The 14,654-nt window shown below is 47.5% G+C and overlaps 1 protein-coding gene across 1 annotated transcript in view; it reads right to left on the reverse strand.

The window, feature by feature from the left end:
• The window catches only part of LOC103101598 (oxysterol-binding protein-related protein 10-like), a 58,907-nt gene that overhangs the window by 31,086 nt on the left and 13,167 nt on the right, over positions 1-14,654 (reverse strand). The window contains exon 3 of the mRNA XM_056800379.1: positions 7,038-7,184. Coding sequence (XP_056656357.1) covers positions 7,038-7,052 — 15 coding nt within the window. The 5' untranslated portion in view covers positions 7,053-7,184. The remainder of the gene's footprint in view (positions 1-7,037; positions 7,185-14,654) is intronic.

Here is a 14,654-nt window from a genome sequence, read left to right on the forward strand (position 1 = left end):
TCTTTGCTCCCATCTAACTCTATGTGGGTCCAAGTCTGACAGACACTGTCATGCTTCCCCTCCCAGCCCCAAAGAATGGAAACTGAATCAGCAAATGGATGGATGGGCACTGATCCTGGATGTCAGGGGCTCTGTAAGACTTTATCCCTGTGATCTTAGTTATCAAATCCCAAAGTTTCAAGGCAAGAATTAGGATCCCTCATTTAGGGAATGGACTCCTCTCTCCTCCCCTCCTTTAGAGTCCTTTGGAAACTGTAACTTTCAGGTTAAGATCGATCAACCTAACTTTTAAAAATTCATTCAGGGGGAACAGGGTGGCTCAGTGGATGGAGTGCCAGGCTTGGAATCAGGAGGTCCTGGGTTCAAATCTGATCTGAGATACTTCCTAGCTCTGTGGCCCTGGACAAGTCATTTAACCCCCAATGCCTAGCCTTTGTCCTTGTGTCTTAAGAATTGTTACTAGGACAGAAAGCAAGGATTAAAAAATATTACAAATTCATTTCCCTCTCCCCTGCTCAATGTAATCTATTCTCCTACTAGTTGCCCACTGAACCATTTTAGTGTACTTGGCAACACACCAAAGTATAAGGAATGACATACATTCCAAATGGCACTGACTCCAACTTTAAGGCACATCTTTGCCATTTGGGGTCATTTTTCTCTCCCCCCCCCCCACCAACAGCCCCACTTGACACAGTGACACACACAAAATGCTCGATAAATGTTTCTTGCCCTGGCTTCATTTATTCTGACATTCTTTTGAGTTGGGAGTCTGGCTCGGGACCATTAAGAGTTAAATAAGAAATTCTGGCCATGAACAAGCCTAATGGTACCTTTGTTCTTCTTTTTTGCTAATGTTGCATTTCTTGAGCCTTGAGGTCCCTTATCTAATGAGCTGTGGCTGCCTCTGTGGAGGGGTGAGCAGCCCCTGTGCTCTCAGCAATTTACGGAGAGACGTTGTGTGGAATCGGCTACGGCCACGTGCTTAGACCTGATAAATCCACCAAATCAGACACGGGGAGAGTCAGACCCTTTCTTCTTTTTTCTCCATCCTTTGCCTCTTTGCATTGGGAAAGGAATCATGTCCAGGACTGAGGAGGTCAGAGGACAGTGACACTTCACTCTGGTCAGACTACATCTGGAATACTGCTAGCTTCTGGGTGCTACATCTGAAGGTCATTAAGAAGCTGGAGAAGGGGCAGCTAAGTGGTTCCATGGATAGAGAACTAGGTCTGAAAACAGGAAGTCCTGGGTTCAAATATGATCTCTGATATTGCCTAGCTGTGTGACCCCAGGAAAGTAATTTAACTCCCATTGTCTAGCTGATCAATTCTAAGAAAGAAAGGGGGGGGGGGGAAGAGAAGAAAGAGAAAGAGGAAAAGAAAATATAAAAGAAAGAGGAAGAGGAGGAGGAGAAAGAAGAAAAAGAAGGAGGAGGTTGAGGAGGAAGAGTAGAAACAGAAGAAACAGGAGGAGAAAAAAGAAACAGAAGGAGAAATAGGAGGAGGAAGAAGAGAAAAGAACAAATAGGAGGAAGAGGAGAAAGGAGGAAGAAGAAATAGAAGGGGAAAGAGGAAAAGGGAAGGAGCAGGAGGAAGAAGAGATGAAAGAGGAGGAAGAAGAAATAGTAGGAGAATAGAAGAAATAGAAGGGGGAAGAGGAGAAAGAAGAAATAGGAGAAAGAAAAGGAGAAGTAGCAGCTAGGGAATATTCAAGGAGGGCATTTGAGTTCCAAAATCCCACAGCTTAGCTATCATAAATCATGTCATAAATCAATCACTGCTCTAAAACCCTAGAAAATGAAAATGGAACAATGAACCATCACCAATATGGCAGAGAAGGATGTTCTGTGCAGAAAAAGGGAAAGCTAGGACACCATCTCTGGTGCTCCACCCCACAGGCTGCCCTGCCCCTGAGGAAGGAAGACCCAACCTAGGAAGCCCCAGCGCTGGCCACTGGCAGCTCTGCCCTCTCCAACCTTCTTGAGCCCTCAGCCACTTGCCATGACTGCCAATGACCTTCAATCCAGCTCATTAGAACACACACATTGGGTGGATGGCTCATCCTTTCTTTCCCAGTGCAGTTCTTCATTCATCACCAAAACATTCAATTAGAAAAGCATTTGCTACTAAATGGTAGAAAACTGTATGTATAGAAGAGACTAACCAACTCTCCTTAACAAATTTAAAGAAAAATCCTATAGACAGAGAACAACTACCTTAGGTCCTCATCTGTCAAATGAGCTAGAGAAGGAAGTGGCAATCCACTCTACGATCTTTGCCAAGAAAACCCCAAAGGGGGTCATGGAGAGTCAACCATGGATATTGTTAATCACTAATCATGGTTAATAAAGGGCATCTAGGGAGCGCAGTGGATAGAGCACCAGGCCTGGAATTGGGAGAAAATGAGTTCGAATCTGGCTTCAGACACTTCCTAGCTGTGTAAGACCCTGGGAAAGTCACTTAATTCCAATTCCCTAGCACCTGCTGCTCTTCTATCTTAGAACTGATACTAAAATAGAAGGTAAGGCTTAAAAAAAAAAGTTAAATGCCTACTATTTACAAAATGCTAGGTACAAAAGGAGATAAATGTCTACCATGTATAACAAACCAATGATGATGATGATAGCAATTATAATGCCTCATTTGTAAAGCAATTTGTATACATTATGTCATTTGATTCCTACAAGAACACTGGGAGGTAGGTGTTACTATCAACCCCATTTTATGGTGGACAAAACTGAGGCAGATGAAGATAAAATGACTTGCCCAGGACCACGCATGTCTGGGTCATTTTGAACCCAAGTTTCCTGAGTACAGGCCCAGGGCTCTAGACTATCTAAGCCCAACCCTTGCCCTCTTGGCCACTTTCGTATTAGAGAATGATGAATGTGTATGAGACAAACAAAGCGCTTTGAGATCTGATGTTTGGATTCAAATAAAAATTCTGATGGGCTTGTCCTCAAGCAGCAGCATCATAGGGGAAGGAGGACAGAGCTCTGAATTTGGGGGAGGCAGCTGGGATGAAGTCCCTCCTCCATCACCTACTGAGCATGTATGTATGGCTCCACTCTCACTCAATTCCTCCATCTGTAAAATGGGTACCCTGGTTACAGCACCTACTTCAGAGTCACTGTTCCAAAGGAATCCGATAAGTGGATCTTAAACCATCTAGAACCGTTAGCTAGTCTTATTGACCCTAAATTGTCTTCCTCCCATCTCCCTCCTGCTTCTGCCTAAGAGGACTCTGGCAGAACAAGACTCCTCCTTCATCTGTGGGACAGGGAAGCCCTTTGAGTCCTTGAGGGCATCTCCCTCCAGGAGGGAAAATCTCAGGGCAAGAGGAACTCATGGCTTCTTCCTTTTCATTTTTGTAAAAAGGCTCTTCCTGGCCCCTTCGGAGGCTTTCTTGTGGCCTTATTATTATTGTTACTATTACTGTTCCTACGAAGTATTAAGCCACTTCATCATGCGCTTCCTGGGCATCTGGGCCCGAGCACCGGGGCATGGCCGGGGAGAGGGCACTAATTGGACTGTCTGCCTGAGCCCTGGCAGATGAGTAATGAGGAGCCCAAACGACCGGCTCAGATTTATTGGGCTAACCGTAACACGGGCCTTTTCTCCCATTAAAATTATGACCAGAATCAGCCTCGGCTTTTCCGAGGAAATGAAAAAAGGAAATGAAAAGAGGGGCTTTGGCGGAGCCCCGCAGGCAGTGAATTAACTAGAAAGTGAGTTCCCTCCGTCCACAGGAGGGTCCCTCCCTCAGCTGCCCATCCGGAAAGGCCACGAGGAACGGGAGCAGCGACGGGCGTCAACTCTCAGTGCTGAGGGGTTGAGACCAGCCAGAAACTCCCAGGCAAACGTTTCTAGAGGGGCGCGGATGGGTTTCCAGGCCTTCTCCCCGCGTTAGCGCCCCAGGTCCTCCAGCCACCTTCCTACAACACTGCCGCACCCTCCTGGCCGTCCCCTGGAGAAGGAGCCACGAGGTGGAAGGGAGCCGGGACTTTGCTGGCTCGGCCTCACCTGGAAGGCTCTTCGGTCCACCTTCCGCTGGAGAAAGTTCTTTATACAAAGCCAAAGGCATCTGCCCGCAGCACTGGTCTCTGTTCCGCCTTCACACGAGGAGTCCAAGGACCTGACCGTCTGATGCGTTACCTTGGCAGCTCCGCGAGCGGACCTCGGGTTGGAAGGTGTTGGGCGCAGGGTGGGCGTCTGCCCCGACCCTGGGACACTGTTCTGGGGCCCTCGTGTGCGGGGCTGGTCCTGTCTAGGTCCAGGACACCGCTTACTTCGGCCAGTTTCTGCTCTCCCGGGAGCTGCTCCCTGACTCTCCCCCAGGGCCAAGCCCAGACCCTCGAGGCGGCCCCTCCCCCACCGATCCGAGCTCCGCCCCTAGAGACCTCCACAAATGCTCCTGTGAACACCCGCAGGGCCAAGGCTGGCCCCTCCCCCCCACTGACACGAGCTCCGCCCCTAGAGATGTTCCACAAATGCCACTACCTGTGGACTCCGGCAGGGCCAAGCCCGGACCCTCGAGGTGGCCCCTCCCCCCCACTGACACGCGCTCCGCCCCTAGAGAGCTCCACAGATGCCCTCTCCTTCGGCCTCAAGAAACACTTTTGGAGGGAGGTGCCGGTCCCCAGGCGCCCCTCCAGGGCTCACGTGGCCTTCAGCCCAGCGACCTAGGCTCTGGGGCGCCCGGCTGCTCAGGGAAGGAATTGGGGCCTTCAGCGCCTCCCGGAGCCACGCGCAGGAGACTGAGGCACGCGAAGCTCGTCCTGGACGGAGCACGTTCTCCAGCGCCTCCCCCGCCAGCTCTGGAGCCCTCGTGTCTCGGAGAATCCCCTCCCCTTGGGCCCACAGAAGGGCAGCACCTTCCCTTGAAACCAAGAGGAGACGGAAGGCACACGCATGCACACGAGGGAGTCGCTGGTGCCCGGCTGAGGCCCACAGGGGCTTCGAGGCCGGAAGCCGCATGACCGAAGTTCCGCCCCTCCCAAACGCGCCAAGGCGTGACATCTCTCTTCCCACCAGGGGAGAATCTCCCGGAGAGGCAGACGCATGCGTGTATGGGTGCTTGCACGGATCATGCGCATCACGTGGGAGGGGCTCACAGAGGTCCTGCCCTGCCTACACTCTCCCGGGCGGTTTCTGAGAGCCAAGGTATGTGCAGAGAGAGATGACCTGAAGCGCGTCGCTCCTTCCACAGAGCACAAAGGCCTTTGGGGGCTTCCTTTACCCAGCGCCAGGCAGGCCTTACTTACAAGGATAGTCACGGTTTTTAAAGGGATATCAGCTTTGGAGCCCAAGGATTTGGGTTCAGATTCTGGCCGCGGGTTTATGGGCTTGTTCGATCCTGGGCAAGTCACTTACACCTCCGATTGTCTCGTCCCCTCGTCGTAAAACGTGAATAATAACAGCACCGACCTCTCAGGGCCCCGGGAGGATGCAATGAGAAACTATTTGTAGAAAGACTTGACCCGGGAAGCCTTCCCTTCCCCCTCCAACAGGCTGCCGGAGCCCCGCATGCCCCTTCCAAGCCCTGGGACCCCTGGAAGGCTGGGAGCTGGAGGGCCACGTGAGGGCCCTGAGAAGGCGGAGGAGGGGGCGCTTACAATCAGGGATGGACTAGGCCAGGCTCCGACGCATGCCTGAGGGCGGGGCCCGATGCTCTGGATGTTTGTAGGGGGGGGGGGGGACATTCCATGAAACAGGAGCCAAGACATGGTGGCTTGGAGCAGACAGATGATTGAAGTCTGAACCAAGTACTTAAGTTCAAGTTCTTAAGTACTTAACATCAAACATTTAACCAAGTACTCAAACTCAAATACTTAAGTATCTCATTTCAAGCACTTAAGTTGAGGCACTTAAGTATTTAAGGCCAAGTACTTATACTCAAGTCCTTAAATACCTAACTTCAAGTTCTTAACCAAGTATTTAAACTCACATACTTGATCTCAACTACTTAAGTACTGAACTTCAAGTGCTTGACCAAGGAGGAGCCTTAATAATGACCCCATACATGCACTCATTTAACTGATAAGAAAACTGAGCCCCAAGAAGAAAGAGTAGTTTATCCAATGTCAGGCTGAGCTTCTGAGGATGGTTTTAGTCTCCCTTCTCCCCTGAGAAGCCAATTCTCCAACAGAGAAATTCCATCTGAAAATGAAGGCTCGGGCCTCCTGACCAGAGCCTCCCCCTTGGCTCTGCGGAGCAGTGGCCTGTGAGGAATGCAACGCCTTCCCAATGAGGCGAGAAGCCACAAGACTGTGCCTCCCCTCTAATCCGAGAATGCCGCGACGGGGTCTGCCCCAGAGAGAATCAAAACAGGAAAAGGACCTGCCTGGACAAACATGTTTCTAGCTGCTCTTAGTGTGGTGGCGAAGAACTGGGAACCGAAGGGCGGCCCATCCACTGGGGAACGGCTGACCAAAGTGTGGCCAGGATGGGGATGGAATACTCTTGGGCCATCAGGAGCGACGAACAGGACGCTGAAAGAAAGGGCTGAAAAGGCCCGCAGGACCTGATGCCGGACACAGCGACAGGAACATTGTTTGATGGGAACCCTTGGCTCCTCTCAGCGGTGCCCCGATCTGGGACAGCTCTGAAGGGCTTGCGATGAGGAATGCTCCCCCCCTCCAGAGAGTCGGATGGAGGCAGAGCAAAGGGCACTCACTACCTTCCACATCACCGCATTGGCAGCTGTACTTGGAGATGGTTTTGGTGTGCGCGTGCTTTTACAACAGCGATCCGTGTACAGGCGTGTTTTGCATGATAATACATGTATGGCCCACCATCTCCGAGTGGAGGGAGAAAAGGAAGGGAAATAGTTGAGATCTTAGAGTTTGGGAAAATATACATTGAAAATGATGACACGTACTTGGGAAAATAAAATATTTTTGCATTAAAATAAATAAGAGGTGAGAAATGCCTGTCCTATTCTCTGGCCTCTTTCCCCAAACCCACCCTCAATAGTCCAATTGGCTACAGCCAGAAAGGAAGCCCACCCCGGGGTGAAGGGGAGGGCCTACGTACTTTGGTGAGGTCCATTCCGAATCTAAGTTGGGAGATTAGGTGCAGGATAACACTCCGGTGATCAGATGATTCCGATTCCCCATCATCCCCATGATCCTCAGTATCAGTTGTCTCCTCATCTGATAGGCCTTCTAGTGAATCTGCTTCCTAGAACAAAGACATCAACAGATCTTACCATCTAGACAAGAAGAGCGAAAACATGCCTTCTGTGCCTTCCTGCAGGCCGAACCAAGATGGCGGGTGGAATGGAAGAGTATTCCCCATGGGGAGACAAGACAAGCCCGCCACTGACTGGGCCTGTAGCTGGGTGTCTGTCCATGGGGCATGAGGCTCTTTGGTCAGTATGATGCAGGGAAAAGAACACAGGATTCAGAGGAGCCTTCTGGGACCTTTGGCAAGTCACTTCCCCTCCATGGACCTCAGATTCTTCTTCTATAAAGAGAAGGGCTTGTCCTCGATCGCCACTAAAGAACCTTCCAGCTCTAAATATATGATCCTCTGTATATGTCACATTAAAAAAAATCCTGATCATAATAGCCTCATTTTCTTTTTATTGCTTCCCACACCACCCCAACTATTCCTCAGAGAAAACAAACCTAGTTAATTTTTATAGTCTTTAACATTTTATTATATATGTAATATAATTTATTTTTAATAACCTTTACTTTGTCTTAGAATTAATATAATATGTCAGTTCCAAAGCAGAAGAGCACTAAGAGCTAGACAGTGAATAGAGAGGCCTAGAGATGGGAGGTCCTGGGTTCAAATCCAGCTTTGGACACTTCCTAGCCGTGTGACTCTGGGCAAGTGATTTAACTCCCATTGTCTAGTCCTTACTGCTCTTTGGCTTTGGAACTGATACTTAGTATTTAAAATAACATAAAAATAAACCCTCACCTTCCATCTTAGAATCAATACCATGTCTTGGTTCCAAGGCAGAAGAATGTTAAGGACTACGCAATGGGGGTTGAGTGACTTGCCCAGGGTCACACAGCTAGGAAGTGTCTGAGGCCAGACTTGAACCCAGGACTTCTCATCTCTAGGCCTGGCTCTCCATCCACTGAGCCATTAAGCTGCCCCCACTGATATTTAGTATTGATTCCAAGAGGGTAGGGAAGGATTTTTAAAAATTAGGTATTAATGGATATTTGCTCAAAACCAGAGAATTTTGAAGAAGGTCCCGCCCTTGCCTTCCCCCCCCCTCACTCACAATGGGTGTCCCCCTTAAGAACTTATGAAAGGGCCGAAGGAGTTTCCATCTGTGCCACTGGAGGGCATTTCCATCCTGAATAAATCCTAGCTCTTCAGGCAGCCTGGCTATCCGGGTCCGGCAAACACGGGGAATGTTAAGAGAACGTGCCACAGGGAGGAGCCTTTCAAAAACACTCCCAGCTCAAAGCTGTACATCCTGGATGGGGTACAGAATCAGCCCCAGATCTAATAACCCTTTTCTGGGGGGAGAGAGCTCTCAGCGCCCAGGAGCCTCCACAGCAAGACGGCCCCAACGGGGAAATCCTCGACTCCTCACTCATCGAGCCCAGCCAAACACTTCACTCTTTTGTGGGCTCAAAAGATGGGAGGATTATGTTTGTGAACCCACAGGCAGAAGCAACACTCAGGCTAAAGTCATGCCATGCTGATGCTCAGAAGTTCTAAGATGAGTAAGAAATTGCGCTGGATTTCATATCAGAGGACCTGGGTTCAAATCCCAACAAGGTCATGTTATCTGGATGACCTTAGGCAAGTCACTTTTCTTCTCTAGTTCTTTATTTCCTTTATTTATAAAATGTGGGGAATTGGCATCAACGCACTCTATGGCCTCTTCCAAATCTATGCATTTGGTAGCAACTACGTATATAATTTTATTTAAAACCCTTCCATCTTAGAATCAATACTATGTATTAGTTCCAAGGCAGAAGAGTGGTAAGGGCTAGGCCATGGGGGTCAAGTGACTTGCCCAGGGTTGCCCAAGCTAGGAAGTGCCTGAATCCAGATTTGAACCCAGGACCTTCCATCTCTGAATCTGGCTCTCCATCCACTGAGCCACCCAGCTGCCCCCTCTATAAGTCTTCATGTGCTATTGTCTCCCCTATTAGAAAGCAGGGTTTATTTTGCTTTTCTTTGTATCCCAAATCCTCACATAATGGCTGGCACTTATTGGGTGTATCCTATTTGTGTGTTGATGGATCAATCCCTGCCATCTTAGCAAAGTAACTATTTTTATTGGTGTTCAGCCATTCAAGTCATATCCAGCTCTTTAGGACCCCATTTGGGTTTTTCTTGGCAAAGATTCTAGAGTGGTTTACCATGTCCTTCTCCAACTCATTTTACAGTTGAGGAAACTGAGACAAACGGGGTTAAATGACTTGCCCAGGGTCACTTAAGTAGGAAGTGTGAGAGGCCACATTGGAACTCAGGTCTTCCCGATCCCAGAGCTCAGCGCCCTGGCCACTGCATCGCCGAGCTGCCCCAAGGTACCATTTTAATCATTTCCCATTGTGGAGGCAGACGGTTAGAAGGTTCAGCAGCCATGGATTAGGTACCGTCACAAGCAGCCGCCGTCTAGGTTCTGTGGCCACGACAGTGAACTGTGCCCCGGTGCCCGGCCTCCAGGGGGACCGAAATCCCTGGCGGGGTTCAGGCTGACACCCCTACGTTCTGCTGTTTTCATTGATTTGGTTGTAGATGTCATAGTGTGGTTCTGCCACCCTCGGCCATGTTGCAGGGGCTGCAACGTGTCCAGCCCACCACCAAGCCACTGGACACTCGGGATATGAGGGAAGATGATCAAAATAGGAATCACGATCACAAAGGCCAAGGGGTCCTGGGAGAAGCCAAGGCGAGCCGAGAGACGCTGGGCACTGGGTGGGCCGAGGGAGACCCGCAGGGAGCCTTCTCCAGCTGGGCGCTGTCTACGTAGGGCTACCGGACAGACAGTTTTGTCCTTCTGCAAAATAAATTACAAACACCCAGAGGCTGCCAACACATCAGATTTTATCGGAGTCATTTCATCAACCAGCAGGCATTTTCCCAACAAAGATGCTTTTGACACTAGGCGAGATACCTGTGGCTGTCCTTACTTATTATATTCTTGAGGAGAAAACCCCTAACACAGTGCTAGCCAGCTGCTCCTCGCCTCAGGAGACTTTTTTTCTTTAAACCCTAAATTCCATCTTAGAATCAAAATGGTGAACTGGTCCCAAGTGGTAAGGACTAGACAATGAGGATTAAGTGACTTGTCCAGGCTCACACAGCTAGGAAGTGTGATTCATACAGGGTTTTTTGAACCTTTACTTTGCCTTAGAATCAAAACTGTGTACTGGTTCCAAGGCAGAAGAGTGGTCAGGGCTAGGCAACGGGGGTTAAATGACTTGCCCAGGGTCATACAGCTAGGAAGGGTCTGAGGCCAAATTTGAACCCAGGACCTCCCCATCTCTGGGCCTGGATCTCAATCCATGGAGCCACCTACCTGCCTGTCTTTGACAGCTTGAGAGGTGATCCATTCCTTCTCAATTCAAGCTCCATTCCCCCATACGAAATTCCTAAGCTTAATTTCCTTCCATCATTTATAACAATTTAGTCAGAGTGGTCAGAACATAATCAATCATCTGTTTTAACAGCCTAGGTTTCAACTGGCTTCAACAAGGATTGATTACACATCCACAAAGCTAGAAGCTGGGGATGTAGAGATGAAAGCCAGTCACTCTCTTTGAGGGAGTTGATAGTCTCCTGCACATCCACAGAGAAGTCTGGAGCCAAGTGGACAGAGGAGGGATGGAAGCAAAACTGAGCTTAGATGAAAGGACTGAGGAAGAAGCCTAGAGGAAAGGAGGAACCCTTCACAGTTGGTTCTCACTGAAAGGTCTGGCTCTCAGCCAACCATTTTTCTGACCCTCACACCCATACTGTCCCATCCAGACCCATGGGAAGGAGAAAGAGCACTTGCCCTGGGCTTGAGTTTACTCATTTACCTGTTCTTTGAGCAAGTCGTGCCACCTTGAGGGGCCTCAGTTTTCTCCTCCGTAAAATGAGGGAGTTGGACTAGACGGTCTCTAAGGTCCCTTCCAGCTCTGGATCCTATCTATGATTCTGTTCGAAAACAATTGAGGAAGTTTCCTTTAGTAGGTTCATAGAATCATAGGAACGAAAACTGTGAGAGACCTTAGGGAGGGCATTTCTTTTACAGATTAGGAAACCAGATCCCATAGAAGAAAAACAACCTGCCCATGGTCATCTGGATAGTAAATAAGAGAAGTGAGATTTGAACCTGTATCTTTTGATTCCAGAGCCCATATTCTTTCTAGTACACCACAATCCAGTGATATGGCAAAACCGAAATAATCTCAAAATGAAAGACGGGAAATAGAACCCCTTACACAATGCTGAATTTTAACACTGGGTAGCTCAGGGAAGAAGAGAAGTGGGAGATCCCAATAAGTTCAGTTTCTAGAGAAACTCTTTGGTCTCTGATAAAGCACATTCTTTATTGCCACAATGTTAGTCTTGCCAGAAAGTTCTTCCAGAATTGATTGGTAATACTGAGATGAGACCTTTACTTCCACCCCCTATCCTCTAACCCCCAATTTCTTTTTGCCTCTTCCCATCCTATCTCTATTCCTGAGATCTCATTTTAGGAGAGTTTGAAAGAAGAGATTGTTATCCATTTTGTAAGGATCTGCAGTCTACTTATTGATTTGAGGGATCTGAAGACGAAGAAGGATCAAAGAAAATATGTCTAAACTGAAGCCTCCCTTGGCTCTACCACCCCCATAGCTCTCCTCCCTTTCTTAACCAAACTCCTGAAGAAAAGCCATCTACATTCATTACCACCACTTTTTCTACTCTCACATTCTTGAAGCCTGAATGCATTCCTTCCTTATCTGTTTCTAGAGAAAACGATATTATTTAAGAGGTGCCTAGCTGTGTGACTGAGCAAATCACTTAATCCCATCTGCTGATCCTTACCATTCTTCTGCCTTGGAACCAATACGTAGTATTAATTCTAAGATGAAGGGAGGTTTTTTTGTTTTTTTTAAAGAGGTATCAATTAAGATTTTAAAAACAGGTGCTACTGTTACTGTTTCCTGAAGAATGACTCAATGGATTGGTGGGGGGTTATCTGTATTATAAGCGAATTTCTCCAAGCCCAGGGGTAAGTAACCATAATGTTCATCCAATACATAATAAGCAGTTATTAAACATCTAGCATATGCCAGGCATCTAGGTGGTATTATTATGAAGTAAGAGCTATTCTTCATCTCATTTTACAAGACATAGTACCATCAGGGTAGTGAATGAATAAAGCATTCTGAATATTCACATTAACTATGAAGGACCTTTCAAGGAAGATACTATTCACCTCCAGAGAAAAAACTGATATATGCAACTAGGTATTATATAGTTATACATAGAGAACTTAGTCAAATAGTGACCTTCTCTCATGAGGGGTTGGGAGGGGAAAAGGGAGGGAAGGGAAGAATAAAAAATAGAAATAAAGAAAATTTTAAAAATTTTAAAAGAAAGTAGGGGAAGAAAAAAATTCCATAGACATTGATTTGTAACAATCAGTCTGGAAAAGTGGGCTGAAGTCCTTCTTGTGAAGGGCTTTCAAAGCCAAATAGAGTATCTAAGTTTCATCCCAGAGGCATGAGGGAGCCCCTGGAACTTTCTAAGCATACATCTTCATTTTTGTTCCCCAGAAGAAGGGCATTATATCTCCCCAGCACTGTTACTCCATTCCTTAAAAAAAGAAATACACAAAAGGGAGTATTTCTTTTTAAAGAATTCCCAGATAAAAAAGTTACTCAATTTTAAGTACAAGCATTTCCCCTGAGAAAGAGGGAAATAAATCATCAGATTTAGGCCAATCTTCTCAAAGATGTCCGAGTTTTCCAGATTTATTTCTGATGAACCTTTCCCTGAGGAAAGTAGTAGACTGAGAGAATCCCCCTTTCCCCTTCTCGGAAAAGCTCTGCATGACCAGTGTTTATGCAATTGGCTTCCTCCTACTTTCTTGCTTATTCAAAAATTAAACCCAATTTGTCTTTGACTCCATCAGGGAGAAGTCTTCTAGAGAACAGCAAGTAAATACGTTAATGTTAATACTGATCTCCCAGTTCCTCCCACTTTGAATCAGCACCACATGCTAGTATGTTTGCATAATTATTCACCCTGATTGTGGTTCTGACAGAGAAGGCAGGCATCTGAAAATCCCCAGCAGGAGCAAAATCAATCCATCTTCCCTGTCATCCAAGGGCTGTCCCTTGGGATGGACCTGTGCTCAGCCCATCCCCAGAGAGGAAAAAAAAAAAGTCCAGCCAGCAGTTTTTCTGTGACTCTGAGACCAGGCAACCTGTTAGCCTAAAGCTTTGCAAATTGGTTTGCAGATTTTACTCATAGGACAACATGGAACTTTGTAAATGATCATGCAGTGTCTGCTTGAAGACCTCCAGCAAGGAGGAACCCACCAGCTCCCAAGCCAGCCTACTCTGCTTTTGGAGAGCCCTCATTCCTGGAGAAGTCAACCGCCTGTCCATCAACCCTAAATTTGCCTCTCTCCAATTTCCACCAGGTATGCCCAGTCCCATTCTCTGGGGCCAAGCTGAGCAAAGGGAATTTGTCTTCTTTTTGAAGTCTCTCCAGATACTTGAGGAGGGCAATCACATCTCACCTGTCCCCAGCACCCACCCATGGAAGTATCTTCTCTGCAATGCCTTCAACTAGCATTTCCTCAAGTCTTTTCACAAGCATGGCTGCCCTCTAGGTGTCCTTAGACATACAAGATGGAAGCTCCCTGAGGGCAGGGACTCTTTTGTCTTTCTTCCTATCCCCAGCTCTTATTTAGCACAGTGCCTGGCACACAGTAGGTGCTTAATAAATGTTTTGCTGACTGACTCACTAAAATGTAGCACTCAGAACCAAACACAATATTCCAGTTATAACCTGATCAGAACCTAGTACAGGACTATCACACCTTACTCCAGGATGCCATGCTTTTCTCTCTCTCTCTTCTACCCTCTGATCCTGCACTTAGCAACAATGTTTCATTGACTATCTCCCTAGGCTTTCTATCTGTTGTTAGGTTCCATGGAAACATGCATGTTGAGAATGAAACTGTGTGCCAAGTAGATACGTGATCATGAGGGTATATAAAATAAAGCCAGGCCTCAGCCAAGGTGGAACAGTTTATCCTGTGAAACCTGTGCTGCAGGTTGAATGTAAAGGTCATCCATCATTCCGCCAACACCGTCCCATCTCCAAGAACCCATCCCCTGTGGGAGGCTGGCTCACCTCACAGCCTTAGTGTGGAAGACCTGGGCTGCCTCTTCTCTATGACATACCCTGGCTATACATACATATGTGTGAGACCCTGGGTAAGTCTCCATGTCCCAGTGCCTCAAGAAACTTTCTAAGACTAAAAATTATCTTCTTCAGGTTTATAAAGTCCTTTCAATACACACAACCTCCCAATGGTCCTCCCCACAAATCTGAGAGGGAGATACAATATTATGCCCCCATTTTACAGATGTGGCAGGAAGCATTACAGTGGATAGTGCTAGACCTGGAGCCAAGAAGATCTGAGTTCAAATCTTGCTTTGGATATATGGTAGCTATAGT

Source organism: Monodelphis domestica, chromosome 5 (assembly GCF_027887165.1).
Source record: "Monodelphis domestica isolate mMonDom1 chromosome 5, mMonDom1.pri, whole genome shotgun sequence".
NCBI lineage: Eukaryota > Metazoa > Chordata > Mammalia > Didelphimorphia > Didelphidae > Monodelphis > Monodelphis domestica.